We start from the raw sequence: 27042 nt of genomic DNA on the forward strand, positions 1-27042 counted from the left end.
TTGAGCCCCCACGGATACCAAATCCTCGATGCTCAAATCTCTTATAAAGACTGGCCTAGGGACTTCCCTAGTGGCGCAGTGGTTAAGAATCTGCCTGCCAGTGCAGGGGACATGGGTTCGTGCCCCGGTCCGGGAAGATCCCGCGTGCCGCGGAGTGGCTGGGCCGGTGAGCCATGGCCGCTGAGCCTGCGCGTCCGGAGCCTGTGCTCCTCACCGGGAGAGGCCACAACAGTGAGAGGCCCGCGTACCACAAACAAACAAACAAACAAACAAAAACTGGCCTATGGACTTCCCTGGTGGCGCTGTGGTTAAGAATCCGCCTGCCAGTGCAGGGGACCCGGGTTCGAGCCCTGGTCCGGGAAGATCCCATATGCTGTGGAGCAACTAAGCCCATGTGCCACAACTACTGAGGCTGTGCTCTAGAGGCCGCAAGCCCCAACTGCTGAGCCCACGTGCCACAACTACTGAAGCCTGCACGCCTAGAGTCCGTGCTCCGCAACAGGAGAAGCCACCACAGTGAGAAGCCCATGCACAGCGATGAAGAGTAGTCCCTGCTCCCCGCAGCTAGAGAAAGCCCACGCGCAGCAACGAAGACCCAACGCAGCCCAAAATAAAAATAAGTAAATTAAAAAAACCAAAACCTGGCCTAGTGCGGTGAATACAGTCAGTCCTCCATATCTGCGGGTTCCGTATTCGTGGGTTGTATATCTGCTGGGTTCTGTGGTTGGCTGAATCCGCGATGTGGAACCTACCCTTACGGAGGGCTGACTGTATAGAAACTTTGGATGCCCGGCTCCATTTTGTTCACTTTTTGCTGAAAATTGTAGGAATTCTTTGAAGAAATGCACAGGGATATTAACAATTAGCCTGGGGACTAACAGTTTGTTTTTGTAAATCTGGACGTAATAGATCTTCCCTAAACATCAAGTTAGAATTCTGATGTTGACTCAGTACTGCTTACATCTGCCCTCAGTGCCCTCCCATTTTTATGTGCAAGTAGATGTTTAGAGAGCTTTCATGTAAGGGAAATGTGACTACTGACGAGAAGTTACCTGTTTCTTACCATTTTGCTCTTTACTCATTTGTGCTTTCTAATCAAACTGACAGAATTACATCTGCTGGAAGTCGAGGGAGTTTTTGGAGTATAACTTACAGTTCGTAAAATTGATAAATGTTATCTTCAGAAATATCAAAAAATAGACACATTTTTCTAAAACCCTGAGAATCCTCCCATATATTCTTCTAAACACTTTCTTTGGAATATGTTTGCCTATGCACAGGTACTTTATATTGTTTTGTGGTGTGTTTTTGTCCACTGACTGATACGTCATTAACATCTTACCATACCATTAAACAAACTGGTATATCGTATTTAATCATTGGGTTGTTTTGTGTTCTGGGTGCAGCCTAATTTATTGAATGAAGCTCCTCTGGTTTATAGACAGCCCTTCAATAAACTCTCTGGTAGCTCTGTCCTCACACAGAGCTAATTTTGGGGGGAGGAATTTGCATCACCTGATCAGCAGATACTGTCTTGCAGTTGTTCACAGGGGCCCACAGAAAAGAGACCCCAGTAAATGCATCACATGCCAGATTTAGAAGCTGATTAAGTCTTAGACATTTAGTTGAAATTTGTGACAATTTCAAAAAGAGACATTTTCACAATACCATTACTTTATGTCTGTATGACTTTTTTTTTTTTTTTTTTTTGGTTTTCAGTGACTTTCAAACATACAACCCCACTTGATACCCTGGACTTTGCAGATAAGAGAAACTGAGGCACTGAGAGAACTTACTGCCATTGAAACCAATGTCACATAAATTCAAGTCTATAACTAGATATGTCAGTTTTTCTTAACTATTGGTGTTTACAATATTTTCCCAGTTTTGACTTTTATTTTATAAATGTAGACATAGTTCCGAGTGCAGTTGTTTTATTTTTTAAAGATACCACTGACTTCTTTAGCATTTCCAGTCCAGTGAAGTCAGTTTATTTACAGAATGATGGTGGGAGCTACTCCTTAGATGTCGAATCATACGGTGATTTGAAGATGTTTTCTTTTATGATAATTGTCATTGTTCACGGGCATTGCTCTCAGTTACAGAATCCGAACATCTAGAAACATGAAGGAATGGCAGGAAAATTAGGAGAATCAAACGGGAGTTTAAAACTTCTGTTATCTGCTCGTACTAGATTGTCAGCATAGAATACCAAGTAGAAATTTGGGAGCAGGTTGAAATGGAAGGAAAGAGTGCATGTGCACAGGGACGTACGATATTGTGTACCCCTTGATATCTCTCTTAGGAAAAAAATCCCTCTGCTGCACTCACCTGAATAATTTACTGTCTTGGAAATAAGTCTGTTTTTTGATGACTCTTGGGTAGGACCAAGGCAGGGGACCCGAGCAGAACAGAGGAGCATGTCCCCAGACTGCAACCTTGACCCTGTGTGATGTGCTCTGTCTCCAGGACAATCCAACCTACTGTGCATGTTACTGACTTATTTGCTTCCTGCTTCGCCTCCTCCCGTTAGGATGTAAGATTCGTGAGAACAGGGCTGTTGGCGTGTTTGGTTTGTTTTTTATATTCCTAGTGCTAATAATAATACCCACAGCACGGAAATCTCTCAATCAATATTAAATGAATGATTTAGAAATGAGAGAAAACAGAGACCCATCTACCTCCCACCCCTTCTGCCCCCCACACACACCCTGTTCCCCCCAAAGATATGAAAATCAACCCCAAAAGGAAAGTACAGATGTTAAGGGGGGAAAGTAGTATATTTTACTCATATGCTCGTTTTAGTTGCAGATATAAGTTGTGTGTCCCTTCAGAAAAACGAAAATTTCAGTAAGAACTTGAATTGGAAATTGAATTTTTAGTGATGGTTTTATTGAGACATAATTCACATACCATAGAAATCATCTACTTAAAGGGTAAGATTCAAGAGTATTTAGTCAGTTCCTGGAGCTGGGTAGCTGCCGTCACCACAGTCGGCTTTAGAACCTTCTCGTTAGCCCAGGAGGAAACCCTGTGCCCACTTAGTCGCCCCCCATTTCTCCTCGTCACCTCCACCAGACCCAGCAACATTCTTTTGTAAAGTCTCTACATCAATTCTTAGCAAGGTTACTTGTAGAAATGTATGCAGGTTTACTGTCAACTCTAGAAGGCTCCTTTATGTCATACTTCTTTACTACACCTGACCTTCTGGAGAAACCTTCAAATCTGTGAAATATATAATTTGTTACTTCTCTCTCTCTTTTTCTTTTTTCTTTTTTCAATTTTAGGACACTGACATAGCTCCCTTTGTGGCCTCGTCACATCGTGTCTTCATAACATTTCATGCGGAGTATGCAGCCCGACCGTCAGCAATCCGGTTAACCTGGGCCAGCTAACCGCAGGAGGCCGGGTCTGCTCAGCACTTTGGTTTTTCTGCAGGGGCTGGACCCTCAGACCTCACGCTGGACGGGATTCTACCATCCTGATACCTGTCCCCCCTGCCTGTGCCACTGAGAATAATCTGAACTTCTTTGTTTTTCATCAAAGCACATGGGAATCAATATTTGTATACATTTTTTGCACGTAGAATGTAGCTTCTTTAATCTAATATTTTGAGCTGAAATTTTCTAGAATCCTTTAAAGGGGTGGAAATGATTATGGCATACGTGCTGTACATTTTCAAAAGTTAATAAAATAGAAGTACCGTTTTCACTGTGAATGTCAAATTGGGGATGATAAACACTACTGAAATGTAAACAGTGATGCTGCATTATTTTTTTAAACTCATTAAAATTTGTCTTTCACTATGGGGTATGTGTAAAATTTCGAGTTGAATATTTCCATTTTAAAAAAGTATATGAGTTCTTCACTATAGGAACTCCAGAGCCAAGCTGCCTGCGTTTGAATTTTAGCCTTTCTAGTTAACTTCCTTAACTCTCTGTGCTGCAGTTTCCCTACGTACCACTGTTGTCTGTTCGCAGTTTAACAACACGAGATGCGAAGTTATACATAGTTAAGCAATGCTTTGACCATGTTTTCTGCTGCCTTTAACCGAGAGACGTTAGGTTAAATATGCAAAGTTAAATCTTACTAAGAACATGGGGCCCACTGAATGAAAGACGCTATCGAATGTGTAACTGCATCTTCCTGTACTACTCAAATGCCAGGGAAACGATCTCTGCACAGACTACAAGCCACATAAATGAGATATTCTCACCTTCGCTCTACCATGGATGGATGCATTAGCTTTATGGAGGACGCTCTATTGGAAAGAACAGTGAACGCAAGGAAGAGACCATCAGACCCAAGGGTCTTGACAAAGCTGGAACAATGGACTAAAGCCCTCAAGATGAAGTTTGATAGGAGTAGATATAAGACCTAGCTCTTTTATCTAAAAATGAATCACAAAGTTACAGAATATGGAGAAAGTTGAACAATAACCTATGAAATAGTTGTTTTATCTGAAAGCAAGAGTAACACATGCAGCTGTCAACCAGTAAGAGATGATTTGACCTGTGGTTGCACCATTAGAGTAACAGTGTCTACAAGAGTCCTTTTCGGAGAGACATGATTCCTAGGAGGCCCATGAGAATATCTGGAAAGTGTATCTACCAAGATGAAGACAGCATAGTCAATATTGGTATGTCATTTTTACACTAAAACCTGAAAACGGAAAATAAGAATATTTTCTCACATTCTGTAGGCCGTAAGTAGAATCTGAAAAGCCATGTTATAAAATGAATGGTCTCGAGGTGGGGGTGAGGGGAGGTCTCACCTGGAAGCCAACGGAGCCCGGGAGTCGGGGAACTGGGCTTCCACTCACCACGTGCTCTTTCTACCCCTCTCCTTTTCTGTCTGCCTGAAGAACTGGGCCTCGGCAGGAAGAACAGAGCACAGCCTGGCCAGCACCAGCTACGGTTAAGTTAGCCATTGCTGGCCAGAGCTGCTCTCATCTGACCTTCAGGGAACTGCCTGGGATAACTCAGCCAGAGGCCACCACAGGCCAGGAATCTCCCGGCACTTCAGACATTTGTGAAGAACGCCCCAGGGGGTGCATGGGGCCAATGACAGTTTGGGTCTAGGAGATGCCCGGGTTCTGGGTTCTACTTGTCCTAATTTCCTATTAAATTTCAACTCCATTTAATTAATAGGAATTTGTTAAAAATCCACCCCACACTCCCCTAGGGAGTAGTAACATGGTTAATTTTATTAAGAGAAAGGAGAACTAACATCTATATAACATTTGCTCTCTGCCAGGCATCACTCGTGGAAGTGGGATACCCAGAGCCGCCACCTCCATGTTACAGTTGAGGAAAATGAGGTGCAGAAAAGCTTGTAAAACTTGAGTGACAGAATGTGATTTTAACCTCAGCAACCGCCAAAGAGAGTGCCTCCCTTCCTGCCAGAGGGATTAAGTGTGAACTTAGTAATATGACAGCCCAACTATCTCCATAGATCTAGTGACATTATTAAAAAAGACTGTCACTGTTATATGATCTAGAAAAAAGGCTGATGCAATTCTTGTTATTTTAGTAAAAACTTAGAGATTAGACAGAGTCAAAAATACCGTTAATGGAAGAAAACGTTTAATTTATTAAGACCTCAAGTCACTCTATGGCTATCAATTTAATGGGGAAGTTATTGGAAGAAAAATGATATGATAATTTTTGGATATTTAATGAGAAATTTGCTTTTCAAATTTTTTTTTAAAATTTCTGTTTTTTTTGGCCATGCCACTTGGTCAGTAGGATATTCCCCAACCAGGGATTGAACCCCGGCCACAACAGTGAAAGCCTGGAATCCTAACCACTAGGCCGCCAGGGAACTCCCTGCTTTTCACATTTTAACTTGGTAACTTTATATGTTTCTTCATAAGTAGTTTATTGGAGACAAAGGCATTTTTTAAATGAATGATTTATGTAATAATTTACGAGAATTTACCCACTGTTGTCGTAGTCTGGAGTGCTGATACACAGCAGGACCCTATGAGGCTCCTGGGCATGAAGGCCTTCCTGTGGCCCCCATTTCTTGATCACAGGAAATAGGCTTCATTCAGCCTCCAAGACCTTCCCTGAGCTCCAATGGGCAGGTTCAAACAGTTGCTAATTAGGGAAGGGAGGAAGTGTCAAAAGAAACAACAGTGCAGCCTTGGGGCAGGGTCCTGGTCTCCCCCTCCCCTCCCCCCAAGGGATGCACATCACAATATCTCTGGGATGTTCGGCAGATACTGAAACCCCCTCCAGGTGGGAGAAGTTAACTGTGTGCTGCCCACAAGCACGGAGACCCCAGACCGGTTGGAACCAGGAGGTTGATGATGCCGACTCCCACTTACCTCCCCACCAACCAATCAGAAGAATGCCCACGAGCTGACCACACCCTCTTTGAACCATTACTATAAAACTCCTCGATATCCGCTCCAGGTTGGACACACAGTTTTGAGGGCAGCAGCCCACTGCGGCCCCCTTTGCCTGGCACAGTATTAAAGCTATTCTTTTCTACTTCACCCGAAACTCTGTCTCCGAGAATTAATTCGGTGTCAGGGTACAGACGCAGGATTCGGCTTTAGTGCCTCATGGGGACCAGGAATTTTCCATACTCTGTCTTTGCTTGGCCCCCTCTGGGCTCAAAGGCAGGGATAGTACATATTCTGCCAGAGAGAGGTATTGAAGCACATGCTGTGTGTAAGCATGGTGCACTTGGCCGTGACACTGCAGAGGGGATTTTAGCTCTGATGAATATTGACTTTTCCTTGCAGGAATGGCTACATAATTTGCAGGGCCCCTGGTTCAAAAATTATTAACCATTTCAAGCTGGTGATAGCAGAACAATAAACTAACCGTGGGGCCCATCTAAAGCTGGAGCTTTGTGTCACTGCACACAGTTTGCATATCCAGGAAGCTGGTCCTGTTTCCAGGTTATACAAATCTGGAACTTAGGGACACATTTCATTAAGAATTGTATGGCTAAAAGTGAAGAGAATGAAAGATTATAAGGGAGTGAAAACAAATTTCTGGAAAACCAGAAGTGACTGCAAGCATGGGAAGGCAGCCTTGTGATTATAAAACTGGGTTCTAACCTCTGTAGAAACTTAACAAACAGCCCAGGGAAACTTAATGCTGACCTAGGAGGGAAACAAATACACATCAACAACACAGGAAGAAAGAAACCACACGAGCTATCTAGAAAAATCAGCTCAGACTTCATGCTTAAATACAAAAGGACAACCAGGCATCACCAGACAGAGGGAGAGTTACAGCAGCCTGAACGGGAAAGAACGAGATAAACTAACAAGAAAGGGACATGAGAAAACAACTTAGTAAACACGAGAGGTTTAAAAATTGTTATCCTCAGATAACAATATTTGAGAGGAGTGTGCATTCATGAAGCAAAAGCAGGGCGCTATTAAACAAGAAGGAGCTCTTAAGTATATTTCATTAATAGCCAAAATAATTTTTAAAAATTTAATAGAGCTTTGGAAGATAAAATAGAGAAAATCTCCCAGAACATGAAGTTAAAAAACAAAACAAAAAAAAAAGGAAAGGAAATATATGAGGGAACAAAAATGCCCAGCTATTGAAAACCAGCCCAGGAGGCTGCCATCCAATAAGATTTCCAGAAAGGGTGATAAATCAGAGAAAATGGCAGGAAAGAAATTTCAAAGGATAAACAGAAAACAATTTCCAGAGAGGAAGAGAGAAAAGAATCGTCCTCTGAAAAGGACCCAATGAGCCCTAAACAGATTGAGAAAAGACCCCCCATCGGAGATATTATGGTGACATTTCAGAACTTGACGAATGATAAAAAGATCACAAATGCTTCCCAAGGGAAAACAATAGTTCCCTGCAAAGATGTGAGGAGACCAATATGTTTCTGGGCATCAATACTGAAAGCAGAAGTCAGTGGAACTATGCCATCGAGATTTAGGAGAAACTTCTTTTGAACCTAGAATTCCATGTCAGGCAAATTATCAAAGGTGTGGGCAGAATAAGGACATTTAAAAACATGCAACTACTCAAAATTTGTGCCTCCTATACATCCTTCTAGAGAAAGTTACTTGAGGGTAGTTACTCCAGCAAGATGCCTGCAAGAAATGTCTGTCTCAACCCAGGGACCAAATGAAAAGGAATTATAGATAACTTCTCAGCTGGAAGGACAGAACGAATCAGTCTAAGTTAGAGCAGTAAATTAGAAGGTTCCTAAAGTCTTCAAGAAGTCATTGGATTTCAAGCAGTAGCGAGTAATGAAAAGCTTAAAGGTTACAAGAAGAAAAGGAAAACAGAAATTCTAGTAAAAAGAACAATGAAAACTGTATAAGAAAATCATCATTCAATAGAGAGCTAACTAAGCTATGTCACATCATAAGAACAGAGAAGTCACGTATTTATCTGGTATATTCCCCCTCCTGTGAGCCAGGGGTCCGTGACTGCGACCTGGGCGTCGGGGACACAAGGAGTTCTTGCTTTGAGAAGCTCACAATATAGCGGGAGGTACAACCTGTGGGGAAGGGACTCAGGGCAGCAACTTCCAGTAAGTGGAACCGCAATTAAAGAAGCAGCACACTGAGAGAAAATTTACTTGTAGCTTCCCCGGAACCCATCCTGGTGTACCACCAGCCCTTCGCCGGCGCTGCCCAAACTTCCCGGCTTCCGCCCACACCACTCTGGCTTCCACCTACAAACTGAGCCTGCGCCGAACTAGTGCGCACGCGCCGACTCCAGTCCAATCGGAATCTCCAACGGGAGGGAGCTAACCTCGGGTGGGGCGGAGTCCCGAGGCCGAACAGCAAACGTGATTGGTCGGCCCCGGGGCACGCATTCTTTTGTGGGCGAGGTCTCGCGCTAAGCCACGTCTAGTAAGCTGTTCTCCTAATTAGGGGACGGTCTGGCGCGGGCGGGGCGAGGAGCTGAGAGTGGCCAGGTGTACGCCTGCGCCGAGTGCCGGGACAGGGCGTGTTCCTCGTTCGGGTGCTCGTTTTGCACAGACCGAGTGGAGTGAATCTCTCGCCGCCGGAGTGAGCCCTGCAGAAGCCTCTTGTTCCCACGCGCAGCCTGTTAGGTGCAGCCCTCCGCAGTGAGTATGTGTGTGGCGTTGCCCTTGTGTTTGCTTCTCTCTCCGCGGCGGGAACGGTGCTGGACCCTTCCCACTCCCTGTCCCGCCCTCCCCATCCCCCTCCCTGCCCCCGGACCCTGCTTGCGGGTGCCCACTTTCCAAGGCCAGGTGAAAACTGGAGAGTGCCAGCCGGGGGTTTCCTCATTTCTCTTTCTGCAACCTCCTGGCCGTCGCCCACGTGCTGTGTTGTTGTCATTTGGTACAGGTCATGTCCAAGTCTCTGAAAAAGTTGGTGGAGGAGAGCCGGGAGAAGAACCAGCCGGAAGTGGACATGAGTGACCGGGGCATCTCCAACATGCTGGACGTCAACGGCTTGTGTAAGTTCTCCGGAGGGCCTTCCCCTCGGAGGAGCTGGACGGGTTTGTGAGTTTAAGAAGTAACTGCTGGTGCCGGTGCGAGACGTTGTAGTGGTTTACATCCCACCCGCTGCTTGGCTGCTTGTAAACAGCACTTGTCGAGGGCTCAGCTCGGAAAGCTTGCAGTCAGAGTTTGTTCTGTCCCAGCTGGAAAACGGACACGAGAGCCAGGTTAGGAATCCCCAGACCGTGGCTGCTGGACCTCATCAATTCTCCAGACTGATTGATGGCCTTCGGGTGGACTTACCACACAGTTTACTAAAGAGCCACTTGGTGTCCTATTTATTTTAATTTTAATTTATTTTTTTTCACTTGGTGTTTTAATGGAAAATTAGTTCTGAATCATTTTTCCATTCTCTTAATATAGTCTCCTATGTAGCCTTGAACAAATGCCCCACGGAAATTACCTGATAAGTGTTTTTGCACCTGGAGCAAGTTAAACGTTTCTTGACTCATTACCTTTTTCTCATTACTCTTTACCATCAACCCTTTTTCTGGGTTTATTGTCCTCACTTAGTTCAGGCTTTTGTTACTTCCCCCCTGTGCTATTGTAATGTCTTTCTAACTTTCCCTCTTGCCTCCAGTTTTACTGCCCCTGTTGCTTTCCTGTAACATGCATCTTACTGCAACTGTCTCCTTTAAACCGGGGATTGCAAATTCAGACGTCTTCAGGGGCCAGGTGAGGATGGTCATGAATTCCGTAATAGGTATCTCATCTGAAGGGGGCAGCTGCTACACCTGCTGCTTAGATCCAAACAGCTGTCACCACTTGGGAATGTTGGCCCAGTGTTGCCAGATTTTTTTTTCTCTATGAAGCCAAGAATCCAGATTTTTATATAAAATTTTCTAATTTTTAGATACTGACAGTTAATTCCAACACATTAGAGGTGAAATCAAGCTCTTGTTCAGGTTGATTGTGGCTGAAGTTTGGACCTTCTGGTTGTCCATTACCAATGGTAATGCTCCATGTTCCTTGCGATGACCTGTTCCTTTCTGAATCTGACTACAGCCTACCTTAGCACCTGTTCCTTCCATGCATCTGGCATCCCAACCATAATGAACTGATGGTCCTTTCTGAGCCAGGGCATTCCTTCTCGTCTTTGTGCCTTTAGAAGTATCGTTTCCACCCCCTTCACCCCAGATCCTTTTACTTACCTGTCAAGAGTCAGCTCAGACGCCACAGCCTGTGTGAAGCCTTCTCAGTGAAGTTTGGACACACTTTGCTTCATGACCCTTTTTTTTTTTTTTGGTCACACTGTGTGGGGCCTGCGGCATCTTAGTTCCCCGACCAGGGATCGAACCCGTGTCCCCTGCAGTGGAAGCTCGGAGTCTTAACCACTGGACCGCCAGGGAAGTCCCGCTTCATGACGGTTGTTACACAGGATTGTGATGTGTTCTTAATCCAGACGTCTTTCTTCCCCACTGGGAGGCCGAGGGGAACGAAAGCAGTGCAGTATTCCTGTGTGCCTTGTTTATTCTAGTGCCTGGAACACAGTAGGTGCTCCGAAATGTTTGACGGATGAAGGAAAGAATGATGGATTAGGCCTGCGAGCTGATGAGATCCAGACCAGGATGTGACACAGGAGAAGAATGGGGGATGTCCAGGAGACCCTAAAAGATGACGGATTGCTTGTTAGGCCTGGAGAGAGCAGAGTCAAAGTTAGCGTGAATCCGTGGTTTGCGCCTGAGACAGAGATTGGGGTTGGTGCCATTGATACATCTCTGCAAAAGGCAAGGGGATGAAAAGCTGTAGGTGATTTGCATTTGGTAATCCTTAGGAAGACACCTGCCGTTAAGTTTAGCTTTTGTACGAATTAGTATTTCAGTCTCCTGGTCTGTGCTGGCCTCTCTCAGTAGTAGTGGCTTCTTGGTGGCAGCAGGTGTCTCAGGTGAGGGACTGGCAGTTGCAGATCTGGATGTGTCCCCGTACCGCCCCTGCCCTGCTAGGATCAAGATGGTCACTGGGGGCACAGCTGTGTCAGAGGAAGGGGATGGGGGGAAGAGGATGGAAGCAGGAGGCCTGGCTCGGCTGTGCCCTTGGTCCCACGGGTTTCTGCCCCTCAGGGCTCTTTCTCATGGGCTTGAAAAAAGGTTGCTTTCACTAGAGGAACTTTGTACCCCTCAGCTTTGAAGAGGATTCTCTATGTAATATTTATAAGTAGGGAGAGTGGTGTAGCTATTTCAGTTCAGTTGCTTTATCTCTTTGAAGCCTTGGCTTTTATTGAAGAAGAAAAGATAGCCACTTGCTTCCTGAAAAAGCTCTTTCCGGTGTAATATTAGGTGCTGGAAAAGCAAGGTCATTCTTAATGTTTTCCCAAAGAAGTCGCTTCAGGAAGAGCAAGAGTGCTTCTTGGCGAGTGTAGTGGAAGTGAATTTGGAAATCCCACCTCCGCAGGCCTCTGGAGTGTGGTAGACCCAGGGAAGGAGTGGCTGCTTTCTGCTAAAACTCCCCGACTTCTGGACTCTGAGGGTCCCAGAATGCCTTAAGAATCCCATCCTCCACTGGGGCTCATTTATCAGTAGTGTACATAACGTTATGTGTTTTAATATATATTAAAGTATTTGGCATGATCACCTTAGCTGTAGTATAAGGATTCCCACAGTCTTTTACTTATAAAATTTTAACTGTAATCCTCAGGTTTTATTTATTTATTTACTTATTTATTTATTTTTGGCCGTGTGGCTTGTGGGATCTTAGTTCCCCAACCAGGAATGGAACCCGGGCCTCAGCAGTGAAAGCACTGGACTGCCAGGGAATTCCCTGAGGTTTTATGTACTAGTATCAAGATGGAACCCGGGGAACAGCTTATTCGCATGGACAGAGAATGGTATTGTATCAAGCCTTCCCTTCATGATCGTTACTTTGTTTAGTTTCTCCAACGATGAGAAAGAATTAAGCTTTGAAGCTAAGAGTGGTAGTTGAGTGCCTATTCTAAGCATAGGAAACAGGCTTCCCTTCTGCTTGGGAGAGTTGCGTCTTATAAACGTAGCCCTGTCATTCCTCTGAGACAGTAAGCTGCCTGTAAAAAATGCTTTCAGGAGCTGAGGTACCAAAAGCTTTCTGACGGGGAAAACTTCATAGGCTGGAGACAGATATCTAGCAGGCTCTAGAGTTTTCTGTCAGTCCAGCCAGGTTCTGGAGATGCTCAGATCCAACCCTGAGAGGCAGACGTAGTCCAGCGCTTACAAGTAGGACCTGGAGTTGAGTAGACTGGGTTTAGATTGTCCAGGTTTACTTATCGCTGTGTTAACTTTACAGAAGCTACGAAACCGTTCTGAGCCTCAAGTGCCTCATCGTTAGATGGAAACGTAAGTACCCACTTAGGGGCATGGGTGTAGTGCCCAGTGCACTGCTTCCTGTCGAGGGCTTAGCACCGAGCCAGTACTAAGCGCACAGTGACTGTTAACTGCTCATATGAATGTCCAGAGAGCGCGTAAGCCTCATACGGAACCAGTCCCAATGCAGTCGATGGCCTGAACGGGGAATAGCCTTCTTAGTTGGACCGGGAAAGGCATCTGTGTGTGTTATGTGTTGACGTTTTCTGTGTGGCTTAACAGAACCTGGTGTGTTTGGCCCTTTTGCCTAGGGTTCCCATAGATTTCGATTGCTGTTTCTTCAAAATGATCGCTCATTTTATTTCTTTATCTTCATTTTTTTTTTCCTGCACAGCATGTAATCTGCTGAAAGCTTCTGGGTGGAATGGTACCAATTTTGTACTTTTTATTAAAGAGATTTCACAGCAGAAACTCTCTCTCATGCAGCAGCTCTTCACCCAGATGATAAAGTTGCTCTTGAAGGGTCCTGTCTTCAGCTTCCTGGGAGCAGAGACTCCGATCAGTAGCCAGAGAGACTTTTTTTCATTTCTTTTATTTAAGTCTCTCTGACTTCTTAATCTCTTCACATTTACTGCGCTCTGGGTGTCAAACCTTTATCGGTTTTTTGTTGTTGTTGTTTTTCTTCAGGTTAGACTAAAGTATCTCTCAGATAAATTTTATTTTATTATTATTTAAGTTTTTATTTTATAGTGGAGTATAGTTGATTAACAATGATGTGTTCATTACAGATGCACCACAAAGTGATTCAGTTATACCCATACAAGTATCCATTCTTTTCCAAATTCTTTTCCCATTGAGGTTATTACAGAATGTTTTAAAAGAGAAAAACCAGCTGCCTCTGAGGGAGTTGTCTCTCTAAAGGACCCTGCAGAAGAATCAACAGACGTAATCCCGGGTTGGTTATCTGGAGGGGCTGTTAACCCAGGACGTGGTGATGCCTGCTGGGAATTTTCATCATGATAGGACTTCTTTGGGGGAATGATAGAAGAGCTGGGAAGACCATGTCCCTTTCACTGTGATCTTTATTGAGACCTTTTCTTGTTTTGCTCCCCTGACTTGTGTGTTTAAGCCCACCTTTGTGTTTTTAAACATATTGGCCTGGGCAGTCCTTACCCTTTCTCTCTCCAGCCACCCTCCTCCCAGCCTTGTGAATTAACGCTTGTTGAGGGAGGAGATGACTTTCTGTCCATGTGACTCCATTCACATGTGTCACCTCCTCCGGGAAGCTCCCCAGGACTAAATTTTAACCCACCATCCCCTCCAGCCTGGCTTAAACGTCTTTTCTGGGCTCTGCGTGTGCACCTCTCTCATTTTTGTAGTTGGCGTTCGGGAAAAATTTATCGAAGAAGGTTGCTGTCCTTCTCAGTTAAGAATTCAGGTGCGCTGGGGTAGAAAGCATAGCACAGGAGAGAGGGGGCACACCCTCTGGCTTCATTGTAACTTCATCACCTCTTTGAAGGCCCTGTCTCCAAACACAGTGTCACTCTGAGGGCTTCAACCCAGGACTTGAGGGGGCCGCAGATCAGCCCATCACATCTGCATCAGAGATTCTGAATGGTACACACGTGCGTGCTTACATGGGGTTAAGTGCTTCTTGCGTCAGCCTTTGGTGCAGATAATAATCATCACCGTTTTACAGATGAGCAAACAGAAGGTCGAGAAAGCCTCAGCATCACACGTTAGACACACCGACAGCTTTGTTCTGTAACCCTGTGCAGTGTGGTTTCCCACCCCTGGCTCAGGCCTTAAGGAGTGATGCTTTCCAGGGCTAAGCGGGGCTCGCGGGCCTCACCTCATGCCAGTCAGTTTCAGAATTCTTTAAAAACACTGTGCTGGGGGCTTCCCTGGCGGTCCAGTGGTTAAGGCTCCACGCTTCCACTGCAGGGGGCGTGGGATCGATCTCTGGTCGGGGAACTAAGATCCCGCATGTCGTGCAGTGTGGCCAAAAAAAATGTGGTATTGGTATAAAAACAGACATATAGACCAGTGGAATAGAATAGAGAGTCCAGAAATAAATCGTGGCATTAAAAAAACCCAAAAAAAGAACACTGTGCTAGGCTAAGAAAATGCATCATTCTTCCAGTCGGCCAGCTTGGAAGCTTAGGTTTATCACATTGTTGCAGGGGTTTAACTGTCAAAGAAAACAGTAGAGGCGACTTGGTCTCTATCTGGTCAGAGTTAACTCTGAACCCTCCCCGTTTCCTTAGGCTTTTCTGAAAAACTATTAATTTTAACTGGGTTTAACGGCAGATGTGAGATTTTTTATACTGTACATTAATTCATTTTTTTCTATCTTCAAACTTAGAACATTAGCTTAAAACCCTCTGTGAAGTATGGTGCTGGAGAAGGTTCTCTTGGGGCAGTATTGGTTCATGTATCACAACAGAATAAACCTGAGTTGAATGAAATGGTAACTGTAGTTGTAGTTTACCGGTACGTCATAAAGAGCCTTTTCATTTAATACGTTTCTCTGTGTACCTGTTAACGATTCCTCCGGACTCAGAATAGTTCTTAAGGGTAAAGTGGGCCAAATGAAAGGCACACCTCAGCCCAGGTAGTGAACTGGAGGGGTCTTGGCCTCTTGGTTTTTCAGAGCACAGCACAGAGCAGGGATTGGTGACATGGTGTACACCCTCAGTGTACAAGTGGCTGTTCTGTAGATGTTTACGTACGCAGTTGGTTTTTCAGAGCTGTAAATACTTCAGTCTTCAGGCCTTGTGAAAGATGCCTATTTAACCTGTTAGTACTCTACAAATTGTGTACTCTTTATTAGAAAAGGATAAAAATAATAGATAATTTTAAAATATCTATACGGAGTGTATTCATACACACGCACACATGTGCCGGGCATTGTACGTGGCTCTTCATATGGATTATTTCCTTTAAACCTCACAGTTTCATTAGGATTGTAATCATCGTCGTTGTCATCCTTGTCACCCAGTTTATAGCACAGAGACGTTGAGAACTGAAGTAGCTTTTGCTCTAGGTCACGCACTAATAAGTAGCAGAGTCAGGATTTGCAGCCAGGCACTCAGACTCCAGAAGCTGTGTTGTTAGCTCATGCTTTCTTTTTTTTTTTATTTTTTATTTTTTGCGGTACGCGGGCCTCTCTCTGCTGGGGCCCCACCCGCTGCGGAGCACAGGCTCTGGACGCGCAGGCTCAGCGGCCATGGCTCACGGGCCCAGCCGCTCCGCGGCATGTGGGATCTTCCCGGACCGGGGCACGAACCCGTGTCCCCTGCATCGGCAGGTGGACTCTCAACCACTGGGCCACCAGGGAAGCCCCTGCTCATGCTTTCTTGCCTTACTCATGTCACTAACGTTTTTGACAGTCAGGTGCACGTACGAAGGTACAGCCGCTAATTCAGCAAGCATCCACTGAGTGCCTCCTGGCGGTCTGGTCCCAGAAGCCGCGTCCCTGCCCTGTATGGGCTGCTGAGTCTGTATCCGTTGAGGAATGCGTTCAGGGATGCCGACCCTCCTCTGCTCTTGCCCACGGGGCCGAGGAAACAGGAACCTTCTTCTTCCCCAAACACTTAACCCACTCTTAAAAAAAATCCATTTCAAGAAGCCTTTACTGAAGGCTATCCTATAGATAAGCGCACATATAACTGTACAGTGTGACAGATTTTCAAAGCAAGAAACAGAACACAGTGGGCGTGTCCCAGGCACTAGCCCCTCAGGACAGGGTCCTGACTGACAGCATAGATTCCCTTTGCCTGTTGATGTGCATCGTTCACAGGAAAGGGGGTTTACAGTGCACACTCGTTACTGTCTGGTTCTTAACGCTCAGCATCTGGTTCATGAGCTTCATTCGTGTCGTGACACTGGTTACAGATCCAGGGTGTGACTGCCAAGCTCAGGCATCCGTCTGGCTGTTGATGGGTGTTCGTGTCGCTCCCAGGCTAGGGCTGTCACCCGTAGTGCTGCTGTGACCACGTGAGCACACATATTCCTTTCTGGTGGTTACAGACTAGGGGTGGAATTATTGAGTCATGGGGTGTGCTCTTGTGTACACTTTAAAATGGAAGCAGGAATCACCGAAATGGGGAAGACACTTGAAACTTAGATGTCAGGCAAAGGCTTAACGTTCTTGATGTAGAATGAGCTCTCGCAGAGGTGCTGGTCGGGCCTCCCGAGGTGCTCACTCAGCGCATTGCCCTCTTCCGAGAGAAATTACTCACATCTCAAGCTTTTCTCTGAGAATTAGCTTGCTCACAGGTTGGTATCATCTATACCAGCTGCTGGCAAACTTGTCTGGTTTTAGACTCACCTGGGGGTGCTTAACCATTGCAGCGTTCAGGCTGCACCCCACACCAGCTCAGGGGGAGGCTCTGAATGTGGAGACAGGTGTTAGAAATTTTGCTCTTTAATATGTTTCCGGGCTTCCCTGGTGGCGCGGTGGTTGAGAGTCCGCCTGCCGATGCAGGGGACGCGGGTTCGTGCCCCGGTCCGGGAAGATCCCACGTGCCGCGGAGCAGCTGGGCCCGTGAGCCATGGCCACTGAGCCTGCGCGTCAGGAGCCTGTGCTCCGCAACGGGAAAGGCCACAACAGTGAGAGGCCCGCGTACCGCAAAAAAAAAAAAAAAAATATGTTTTCATCTATGCACACCACAGCCTTGCAGCCACGGTCTTTGTTCAAGTGCAAACTGTTCATTTTTGGCCTGTGGGAACCTCTTGTCGTTGGCTCTCCCATCCAGTGGACGTGAGCAAAGAGTAACAAGCTGTTCCCGGTGTGTCTGTGAATTCCTATCCCGGACCTGGAATCAGCTGTCCTCATAGAAACCCTGTTTTTGTTTGTCTGTCTTAGTGGGCAATATTTTGGGACCACAATCTGGGCTCCAGGGGTGCTCATTATTCCTGGGTCGTTCATGGTCTTTAGGCATTTTTAGCAGACACAGCTAAAAAAAAAAACAGTATACACACACACACACACACGTGTCGCAATATATGTATCTGTAGATATATACAGATACATATATACACATATATGAAGATTAAAATATCTAACGTCCAGTTCAAATATGGGACTGTAAGGCTCTTACTTAACTTCCTTCACACTAGTCTCTACTTCCACTCTGAGAATCCTGATTGTCAGGGATACACATGATGTTAGACTATCTCACAGTTACTTATTTGGTACATTACACACAAATAGCAATGCTAATATTACCAGCGCCGGTATTGCTGAAAAGAGTCGTTCTGTGCATATTCTATCCCCATTCTCCTCCTTTTTCTGTTTGTTGTATTATACTTCACTTTTTTTTACAGCAGTTTCCCCTGTTGTTAACATCTGGCATTCATTCGAGTGATACTTTCGTTGCAGTTGATGGAGCAGCATCGATACATTATTATTCACTAAAATCCACAGTTTACATTGTTGGCCGCTGGTTGTGCTGTAACACACTATGGCTTTTAACAGATGCATAATATCCTACAGAGTAGTTTCACTGTCCTAAATACCCTCTGTGTTCTACTTATTTTCCCTCTCTTCCTCATTACCTCCTGTTGAACCCCAGGCAACCACTGAAATTTTATGTCTGTAGTTTTGCCTTTCCCAGAATGTGATGTAGTTGAAATCGTATAGTTCGTAATCTTTACAGAAAGCCTTCTTTGACTTAGCAATATGAGTTTAAGTTTCTTCTGTGTCTTGTCTTGGCTCCATAGCTCGTATTTTTTTTATTATTGGTTAAAATTCCATTGTCTGAATGCACCATAGCTTTTTTGTCCTTTCACATATTGAAGGACATCTTGGTTGCTGTCACATTTTGTCAGTTTGCCGCTGTAAACATCCATGTGCAGATTTTTGTGTGAACGTAGTTTTTTGACTCTTGGGTAAATGCAAAGGAACAGAATTACTGGATCCTATGGTAAGAGTATTTTTGGTGTAATAAGAAACCACTGTCTTCCGAAGTGGCTGCACCATTTCGTACATCCCCCGGCAATGAATGAGAGTTCCTGTGGCTCCACACCCTTGTCAATGTTTGGTGCTGTCAGTATTCTGGATTTTGCCCATTCTGATAGGCGTGTAGCAGTATCTCGTTGTTTTCAATGGGCAGTTCCTTAATGGCGTGTCATGTGGAAAATCTTTTCATATGCTTGTTTGCCCTCTGTATATTTGCTTTGATGAGGTGTCTGTTAAGGTCTTTGGCCCACTTTTTAATTGGGATGTTTGTTTTCTTATTGTTGGATTTAAAAAGTTCTTTGTGTATTTTGGAAAGAAGTCCTATATCAGATGTGTGTTTTGCAAAAATGTTGTCTTAGTCTGTGGCTCTTGTTTCCCTTTTATTAACACTGTCTTTCATAGAGGAGAAGTTTTTAATTTTAATGAAGTCCCAGCCAGTTAACACCTTTTTTTTTTTTTTTGATAGTGCTTTTGGTGTTGTATCTAAGAAGTCATTACCAGATCAAGGGCTGCCTAGATTTTCTCCTGTGTTGTATTCTAGGACTTTACGGCTTTTGCATTTTACACTATGAACCACTTTGAGTCAATATTTGTCAAAGGTGTAAGTTCTGTGTCTGGATTCTTTTTTTTTTTCTTATGTAGATGTCAAATTCCAGCACCATTTGTTGAGAAGATTATCCTTTTTCCATTGAATTGCCTTTGCTCCTTTGTCAGAGACCAGTTGACTATTTGTGTGGGTCTGTTTCCGGGTACTCTTCTGTTCCAGTGATGTCTTTGTTTTTTTCAATTGATGACTGTGGATTTATATAGTAAGTTTTGAGTTGGGACGTGTCAATTTTCTGAGTTTGTTTTTCAATATTTTATTGCTATTTTGGGTCTTTTGCCTTCCCATATAAATTTTAGAATCGGTTTGGCGCCATTCACAAAATAAACTTGCTGTGGTTTTCATTGGGATTGCACTGAATCTCTAGATCAAGTTAGGAAGAACCGGTTAGCAAGGGGATGGGACTGAACGTTCCAGCCCTGGCAACCAGCCCCCATCCTTTAGAAACTTCTGCAAGTCACCTCATTAACATAACAAAGGCACCTTTGTTTAGATTCTTTGTGGTAAAGCCTCCTGTTTGGGTGTTGTTTAATACCTCTAGAGTTGATATAAGGAGAGAGTATAGTGTCCTGGCTCAAAGCACCGACTTTGGAGCCATGGTCTTTATTAATTATCCCACTTTGCCATTTATTTGTAACATGCCCTTAGATCACTTCCTGTCTTTGTACGTCAATTTCCTCATTGATGAAATGGGAAAATTCTGCCGCCCCTCAAATAAAAGATGACGTCTGTGTAGTACCTGATGCAGAGTAGGTACCTCAGAATGGTCCTCAGGGCCAGTCGTTAGGACACTGTGCATTTGTTACACTGAGGCACAGGCTGTTCTCTGGTGGGGCAGCGGGTTTGGGGCTGAAGAGTCTAATGGGCCTTCGGGCGGGAGTGGAGGCGTGGATGCCCTCAGGGGCACATCTGTTTGCTGGATCTGTGTGTGGGGGCGGGAGAGAGGCGGGTGGCAGAGGCTGGGGCAGGATTGTGGGGAGAGATGGAGGGGGACCCCGTGGGTGATCAGAAAACAGGTACCGAGATTTGAGCGGGGAGCCGCTGATGTCAGGTAGACTAGGGGTCTGGGACCGGACAAGGTAGCTCTTGGAGGTCAGGGTTAAGGGGTGGCTTGGGGGGAGCAGACGATGGCCGGGGAAAAGCAATGAAGGGCGGCCTGCGAGGCCACATCGTGTGCTGGGTGTGGGTGCCGGCTGGTGGCCCAGCGGCCCTCAGACACGCGGTGCCTGTCAGAGGACCTACAGCGCTTTGAGTTCGGAGAGCCACCCGGCCCTGTGGAAGAAGCTCAGAGATTCTGGGTCTTCCTGCTCCTGAAGCCACCAGGGAAAAACATGGCTCTTGGGTTGAGGGTAAGAAGCGTGGAGGGAGGTTGATCAGGGGGCAGAGAGAAGCCCACCCTCAACTCCCACGCAGCGGCCTTCTCTGCTGGCAGCGACACGGGGAAGGTGAGAACAGAGCGGTTGGTCTGAAGTGGAAGGTGTGCATGTATGGCGTTGCCCATCTTCATTTGGGGGGAAAAAATGAACCAATGGACCAGGGCTCCTTTTTATCTTTTTTTTTTTTTTTTTTTTTTTGTGGTACGCGGGCCTCTCACTGTTGTGGCCTCTCCCGTTGCGGAGCACGCGCAGGCTCAGTGGCCATGGCTCACGGGCCCAGCTGCTCTGCGGCATGTGGGATCTTCCTGGACCGGGGCACGAACCCGTATCCCCTGCATCGGCAGGCAGACTCTCAACCACTGCGCCACCAGGGAAGCCCTCCTTTTTATCTTATTTGTATTTGCCTAGTAGAAAAACACGGTCAGAACTAATCAGATTCTTGTTGGGAAACAGCTTTTAAAGGGCCCTGTCTACTTACTAGTGCTGAAACCTCAGGCAGGTTACCTAACCTCTCTGGGCCTCATTTTTCTCATTTAAAATTGGGAGGTAGGGCGGGCTTCCCTGGTGGCACAGTGGCTAAGAATCCGCCTGCCAATGCAGGGGACAAGGCTTCAAGCCTGGGTCGGGGAAGATCCCACATACCGCGGAGCAACTAAGCCCGTGTGCCACAACTACTGAGCCTGCGCTCTAGAGCCCGGGAGCCACAACTACTGAGCCTGTGCCTAGAGCCTGGGAGCCACAACTACTGAGCCCGCGTGCCACAACTACTGAAGCCCACGCGCCTAGAGCCCATGCTCTGCAACAAGAGAAGCCACCGCAATGAGAAGCCCGTGCACCGCAACGAAGAGTAGCCCCCACTCGCCCCAACTAGAGAAAGCCCACACGCAGCAACAAAGACCCAACACAGCCAAAAATAAATTTAAAAAAAAATGCAAAAAAAGAAAACTAAAATTAGGAGGGAGGCAGAGAATAATAATGCTGTCTGTTAGCCTTATTGTGAGGAATACAGGAGGTAATAAAGTTCTTAGAACCGTGGCTGACACATTTTAAGTGTTTGGTAAACATTAGCTGTTGTGGCTACTCTTCTATTTTAACGTTTTTTTTAACATCTTTATTGGAGTATAATTGATTTACAGTGGTGTGTTAGTTTCTGCTTTATAACAAAGTGAATCAGCTATATGTATACATATGTCCCCATATCTCCTCCCTCTTGCGTCTCCCTCCCACCCTCCCTATCCCACGCCTCTAGGTGGTCACAGAGCACCAAGCTGATCTCCCTGTGCTATGCGACTGCTTCCCACTAGCCATCTATTTTACATTTGGTGGTGTATATATGTCCATGCCACTCTCTCACTTTGTCCCAGCTTACTCTTCCCCCTCCCCGTGTCCTCAAATCCATTCCCTATGTCTGTGTCTTTATTCCCGTCCTGCCCCTAGGTTCTTCAGAATCATTTTTTTATTTAGAGTCCAGGTATATGTGTTAGCATACAGTATTTGTTTTTCTCTTTCTGACTTACTTCACTCTGTAGGACAGACTCTAGGTCCATCCACCTCACTACAAATAACTCAATTTCGTTTCTTTATATGGCTGAGTAATATTCCATTGTATATATGTGCCACATCTTCTTTATCCATTCATCTGTCGATGGACACTTAGGTTGCTTCCATATCCTGGCTATTGTAAACAGAGCTGCAGTGAACATTGTGGTACATGACTCTTTTTGAATTATGGTTTTCTCTGGGTATATGCCCAGTAGTGGGATTGCTGGGTCATATGGTAGTTCTATTTTTAGTTTTCTAGGGAACCTCTGTACTGTTCTCCATAGTGACTGTATCAATTTCCATTCCCACCAACAGTGCAAGAGGGTTCCCTTTTCTCCACACCCTCTCCAGCATTTATTGTTTGTAGATTTTTTGATGATGGCCATTCTGACCGGTGTGAGATGATATCTCATTGTAGTTTTGATTTGCATTTCTATAATGATTAATGAGGTTGAGCATCCTCTCATGTGTTTGTTGGCAATCTGTATATCTTCTTTGGAGAAAGGTCTGTTTAGGTCTTCTGCACACTTTTGGATTGGGTTGTTTGTTTTTTTGATATTCAGCTGCATGAGCTGCTTGTAAATTTTGGAGATTAATCCTTTGTCAGTTGCTTCATTTGCAAATATTTTCTCCCATTCTGAGGGTTGTCATTTTGTCTTTTTTATGGTCTTCTTTGCTGTGCAAAAGCTTTTAAGTTTCATTAGGTCCCGTTTGTTTATTTTTGTTTTCATTTCCTTTTCTCTAGGAGGTGGGTCAGAAAGGATCTTGCTGTGATTTATGTCATAGAGTGTCCTGCCTATGTTTTCCTCTAAGAGTTTGATAGTGTCTGGCCTTACATTTAGGTCTTTAATCCATTTTGGGTTTATTTTTGTGTATGGTGTTAGGGAGTGTTCTAATTTCATTCTTTTACATGTAGCTGTCCAGTTTTCCCAGCACCACTTATTGAAGAGCTGTCTTTTCTCCATTGTATAGTCTTCCTTTATCAAAGATAAGGTGACCATATGTGCGTGGGTTTATCTCTGGGTTTTCTGTACTGTTCCATTGATCTATATTTCTGTTTTTGTGCCAGTACCATACTGCCTTGATTACTGTATCTTTGTAGTATAGTCTGAAGTCAGGGAGCCTGATTCCTACAGCTCTGTTTTTCTTTCTCAAGATTGCTTTGGTTATTTGGGGTCTTTTGTGTTTCCATACAAATTGTGAAACTTTTTGTTCTAGTTCTGTGAAGAATGCCCTTGGTAGTTTGCTAGAGATTGCATTGAATCTTTAGATTGCTTTGGGTAGTATAGTCATTTTCACAATGTTGATTCTTCCAATCCAAGAACATAGTATATCTTCCCATCTGTTTGTATCACCTTTAATTTCTTTCATCAATGTCTTATAGTTTTCTGCATACAGGTCTTTTGTCTCCTTAGGTAGGTTTATTCCTAGGTATTTTATTCTTTTTGTTGCAGTGGTAAATGGGAGTGTGTCCTTAATTTCTCTTTCAGATTTTTCATCATTAGTGTATAGGAATGCAAGAGATTTCTGTGCATTAATTTTGTATCCTGCTACTCTACCAAATTCATTGATTAGCTCTAGTAGTTTTCTGGTAGCATCTTTAGGATTCTCTATGTATAGTATCATGTCATCTGCAAACAGTGACAGTTTTACTTCTTTCCGATTTGCATTCCTTTTATTTATTTTTCGTCTCCAATTGCTGTGGCTAAAACTTCCAAAACTATGTCAAATAATAGTGGTGAGAGTGGGCGGCCTTGTCTTGTTCCTGATCTTAGAGGAAATGGTTTCAGTTTTTCACCATTGAGAACGATGTTGGCTGTGGGTTTGTCATATATGGCCTTTATTACATTCAGGTAGGTTCCCTCTATGCCTACTTTCTGGAGAGTTTTTATCATAAATGGGTGTTGAATTTTGTCGATAGCTTTTTCTGCATCTATTGAGATTTTCATATGGTTTTTCTTCTTCAGTTTGTTAATATGGTGTATCACATTGATTGATTTGTGTATATTGAAGAATCCTTGCATTCCTGGGCTATACCCCACTTGATCATGGTGTATGATCCTTTTAATGTGCTGTTGGATTCTGTTTGCTAGTATCTTGTTGAGGATTTTTGCATCTATGTTCATCAGTGATATTGGCCTGTAGTTTTCTGTCTTTGTGACATCCTTGTCTGGTTTTGGTATCAAGGTGATGGTGGCCTCGTAGAATGAGTTTGGGAGTGTTCCTTCCTCTGCTATATTTTGGAAGAGTTTGAGAAGGATAGGTGTTAGCTCTTTAAGTGTTTGATAAAATTTGTCTGTGAAGCCATCTGGTCCTGGGCTTTTGTTTATTGGAAGGTTTTTAATCACAGTTTCAATTTCAGTGCTTGTGATTGGTCTGTTTACATTTTCTCTTTCTTCCTGGTTCAGCCTCAGAAGGTTGTGCTTTTCTAAGAATTTGTCTGTTTCTTCCAGGCTGTCCATTTTATTGGCATAGAGTTGCTTCTAGTAGTGTCTCATGATCCTTTGTGTTTCTGCAGTGTCAGTTGTTATATTTTAACATTTTTTTATTCTAATGAGTGGTTATAAAGTCCCCAGTGTTGCATATTGATGTAGGAGGCATTACATGTATATTAGTTCTTTCTTTTCTTCTCTCTTCTGTGTTTCTCACAGAATCGAATAATTTAATTCAGCTTTTCATTTTAAACATGAAGAACTGCGCTTTAGAGAAATCCAGCATTTTTTTATTTTCCTCAGTATTCTCATGGAATTACAGTCCGGGTCTCACGCTGCTTGAAACTTGGTATTCTAGCTGTGCTTGAGCCCTTCTTTGTAACTGTCATATCTCTTCAAGATAGAAAGGACTTTCTACTCTGGTTTATACTCTTTAATGATAGGCATTTCCACCATCTTGAAAAGAACACTCCCCCGAGGTGTGAATATTGTTTTTCCAGTTTAGGAAGAATAAGCTCAAGAGGTAGAATCTGGAAGCCTTGGTTAGAGTCTCAGTTCTGATTCTGGGGGAGTGGGGAGTTTGTGGGGAACCTTAGGAAAATCACTTTACCTCTGGGCCACAGTTTCCTTATCTGTAAATTGAGGAGCTGAAGCTTTTTCCTATAACTGATTTCTAAAAGTACACCTATTTTAGGTTACACAACTACAACAGTTTATGCTAGAAAAATTATTCAATACAGACAAGTAAAAAAAAAAAAAAAAAAAAAAGCTGGGTTGGGGGAGAAGGTAGGTATGTAGATATAGAATAAAACTGACTCTGGACCTGGAAGCTCTTACCCTGAAAAAACTTTGCAGCATTTGCCTTTTTTTTTTGCACGGTACACAGGCCTCTCACTGCTGGGGCCTCTCCCGTTGCGGAGCACAGGCTCCGGACGCGCAGGCTCAGCGGCCATGGCTCACGGGCCCAGCCGCTCCGCGGCATGTGGGATCTTCCCGGACCAGGGCACGAACCCGCGTCCCCTGCATCGGCAGGCGGACTCTCAACCACTGCGCCACCAGGGAAGCCCTGCAGCATTTCCCTTTTAACGGGAGTTTCGAATCCGCTTACCTCCTTGTGGTGCTGACATTCTGCCTTGTGTTGTGGTTTTTTATCGCGTCCCCTCATTACAGAGTAAGCTCCTTGACGGCAGTGCCTGTGTCTCACGCGTATTCTGCCTTTGTCAACATAACTAAGTACAGTGCCCTGCAAACAGTTTGTAACTCCCTGAGCCTTCATTCATGTCATCTTCCTCATTCCCCAAGAGCAGTGAACAACCGTGAACCTTAGGCAGCTCACTGTATTTTCCTCTTTAATTCTCCCAGACATCTTCAAAATTAAAAATTTTTCTTTGTCCTTTTTCCTGAAGGAGAGACTGTAAAGCGATGTGTTTGGATGGGAAGGATGTAGGCTCCATGTTGTCAGTAACACGGTGCCTTGGGTCCAGCGTCTTTTGACTTAATGTCCCAGTAGACACAGAAGCCTCAGTCAGTGACCAGCTCATGGGGGTTCTCAGCATGTGTGAATTCTCTGCTCTTATTTACGTAAAGGAAGACGTATCACATTGTTAAAAATCATCATCTATGATAAATTGCTTTCTGTTGAATGAAAAAGCAATTAATCATGCTTGAGTGACCATTTATGTGCAAATAGGACTCAGTCAAGTAACCAGTTTTGAAAACTTGCTACCAAAGAGTTTCCACCTCACCACAGTAGTTGGTTGGGGAGGAAAGGAAAGCTTTCATACCCTGGTGATTTTTTTTTTCCCCCTGAAGTTTTAAATTATGAACGAAATTCAAAAGAAATGTTCTTTTATGATTCTGGGTGTGTTGATGAATTCGATATTTGTATTACACCTTGGTATCAAACGTTTTATTGTCTGCCTTCACTTAAATATACTGTCAGAAGCTGCATGCTTAAGATCTGAATCTGCATCCTTTTAGCAGGGGTGCAGTAACTTCAGCGTGTGACGCGGGCAGGCATTTTAATCACGCATCTTGGAGACCCGGGACCCACAGTGGTCAGCGTGGCTGCGTGGTGCTCACCTGCGGCCTCTCCCGCAGCCCCGCCGAGTCTCTGAATCCGAGTTACTTAGGGCTGTCGCTGTTTCTAGCCTACCGGGAGCCCTAATGGAAAAGCCTTTGGGATCATCCTGTATTTTCAGTTCAAATGAATTCTTCTTTGTAGTCAACAACTTTGGGAGGAATCGAATTCACAGAGGGTACCGTTTGCAGTGTAACCTGCAGACTTGCCCCGAATTTGAAGGCTGCCCACCCTGGAATTGTAACACAAGTCAAAGGTGACCCTCTTTGAACATCCCAGAGGGTATGGCTGTTCTCCCACTGC

The 27042-nt window shown here is 44.6% G+C and overlaps 2 protein-coding genes across 9 annotated transcripts in view; both read left to right on the plus strand.

Moving 5' to 3' along the window:
• Window positions 1–3804, plus strand: part of CUBN (cubilin) — a 264461-nt gene extending 260657 nt beyond the window's left edge. For all 3 annotated transcript variants that reach the window (XM_029238289.1, XM_029238291.1, XM_029238290.1), the window contains one exon: window positions 3288–3804. In XM_029238289.1, the coding sequence (XP_029094122.1) occupies window positions 3288–3395 (108 nt within the window). In that variant the 3' untranslated portion in view covers window positions 3396–3804. The remainder of the gene's footprint in view (window positions 1–3287) is intronic.
• Window positions 3805–8851: 5047 nt separating this feature from the next.
• Window positions 8852–27042, plus strand: part of RSU1 (Ras suppressor protein 1) — a 355370-nt gene continuing 337179 nt past the window's right edge. For 4 of the 6 annotated variants that reach the window (XR_003796044.1, XR_003796046.1, XR_003796045.1 and 1 more), the window contains exons 1-2: window positions 8943–9069; window positions 9314–9425. Coding sequence is in view for 3 of the 6 variants with exons in the window: in XM_029239184.1 (XP_029095017.1) it covers window positions 9317–9425 (109 nt within the window). In the remaining 3 variants the exon portion in view is untranslated. Of the gene's footprint in view, window positions 9074–9313; window positions 9426–27042 lie in introns of all 6 variants that reach the window. The other 2 variants (XM_029239182.1, XM_029239183.1) reach the window with 2 other exon arrangements.

This window comes from Monodon monoceros, unplaced genomic scaffold (genome assembly GCF_005190385.1).
Source record: "Monodon monoceros isolate NGI ecotype Baffin Bay Population unplaced genomic scaffold, NGI_Narwhal_1 Super_Scaffold_21, whole genome shotgun sequence".
NCBI classification, from domain to species: Eukaryota; Metazoa; Chordata; class Mammalia; order Artiodactyla; family Monodontidae; genus Monodon; species Monodon monoceros.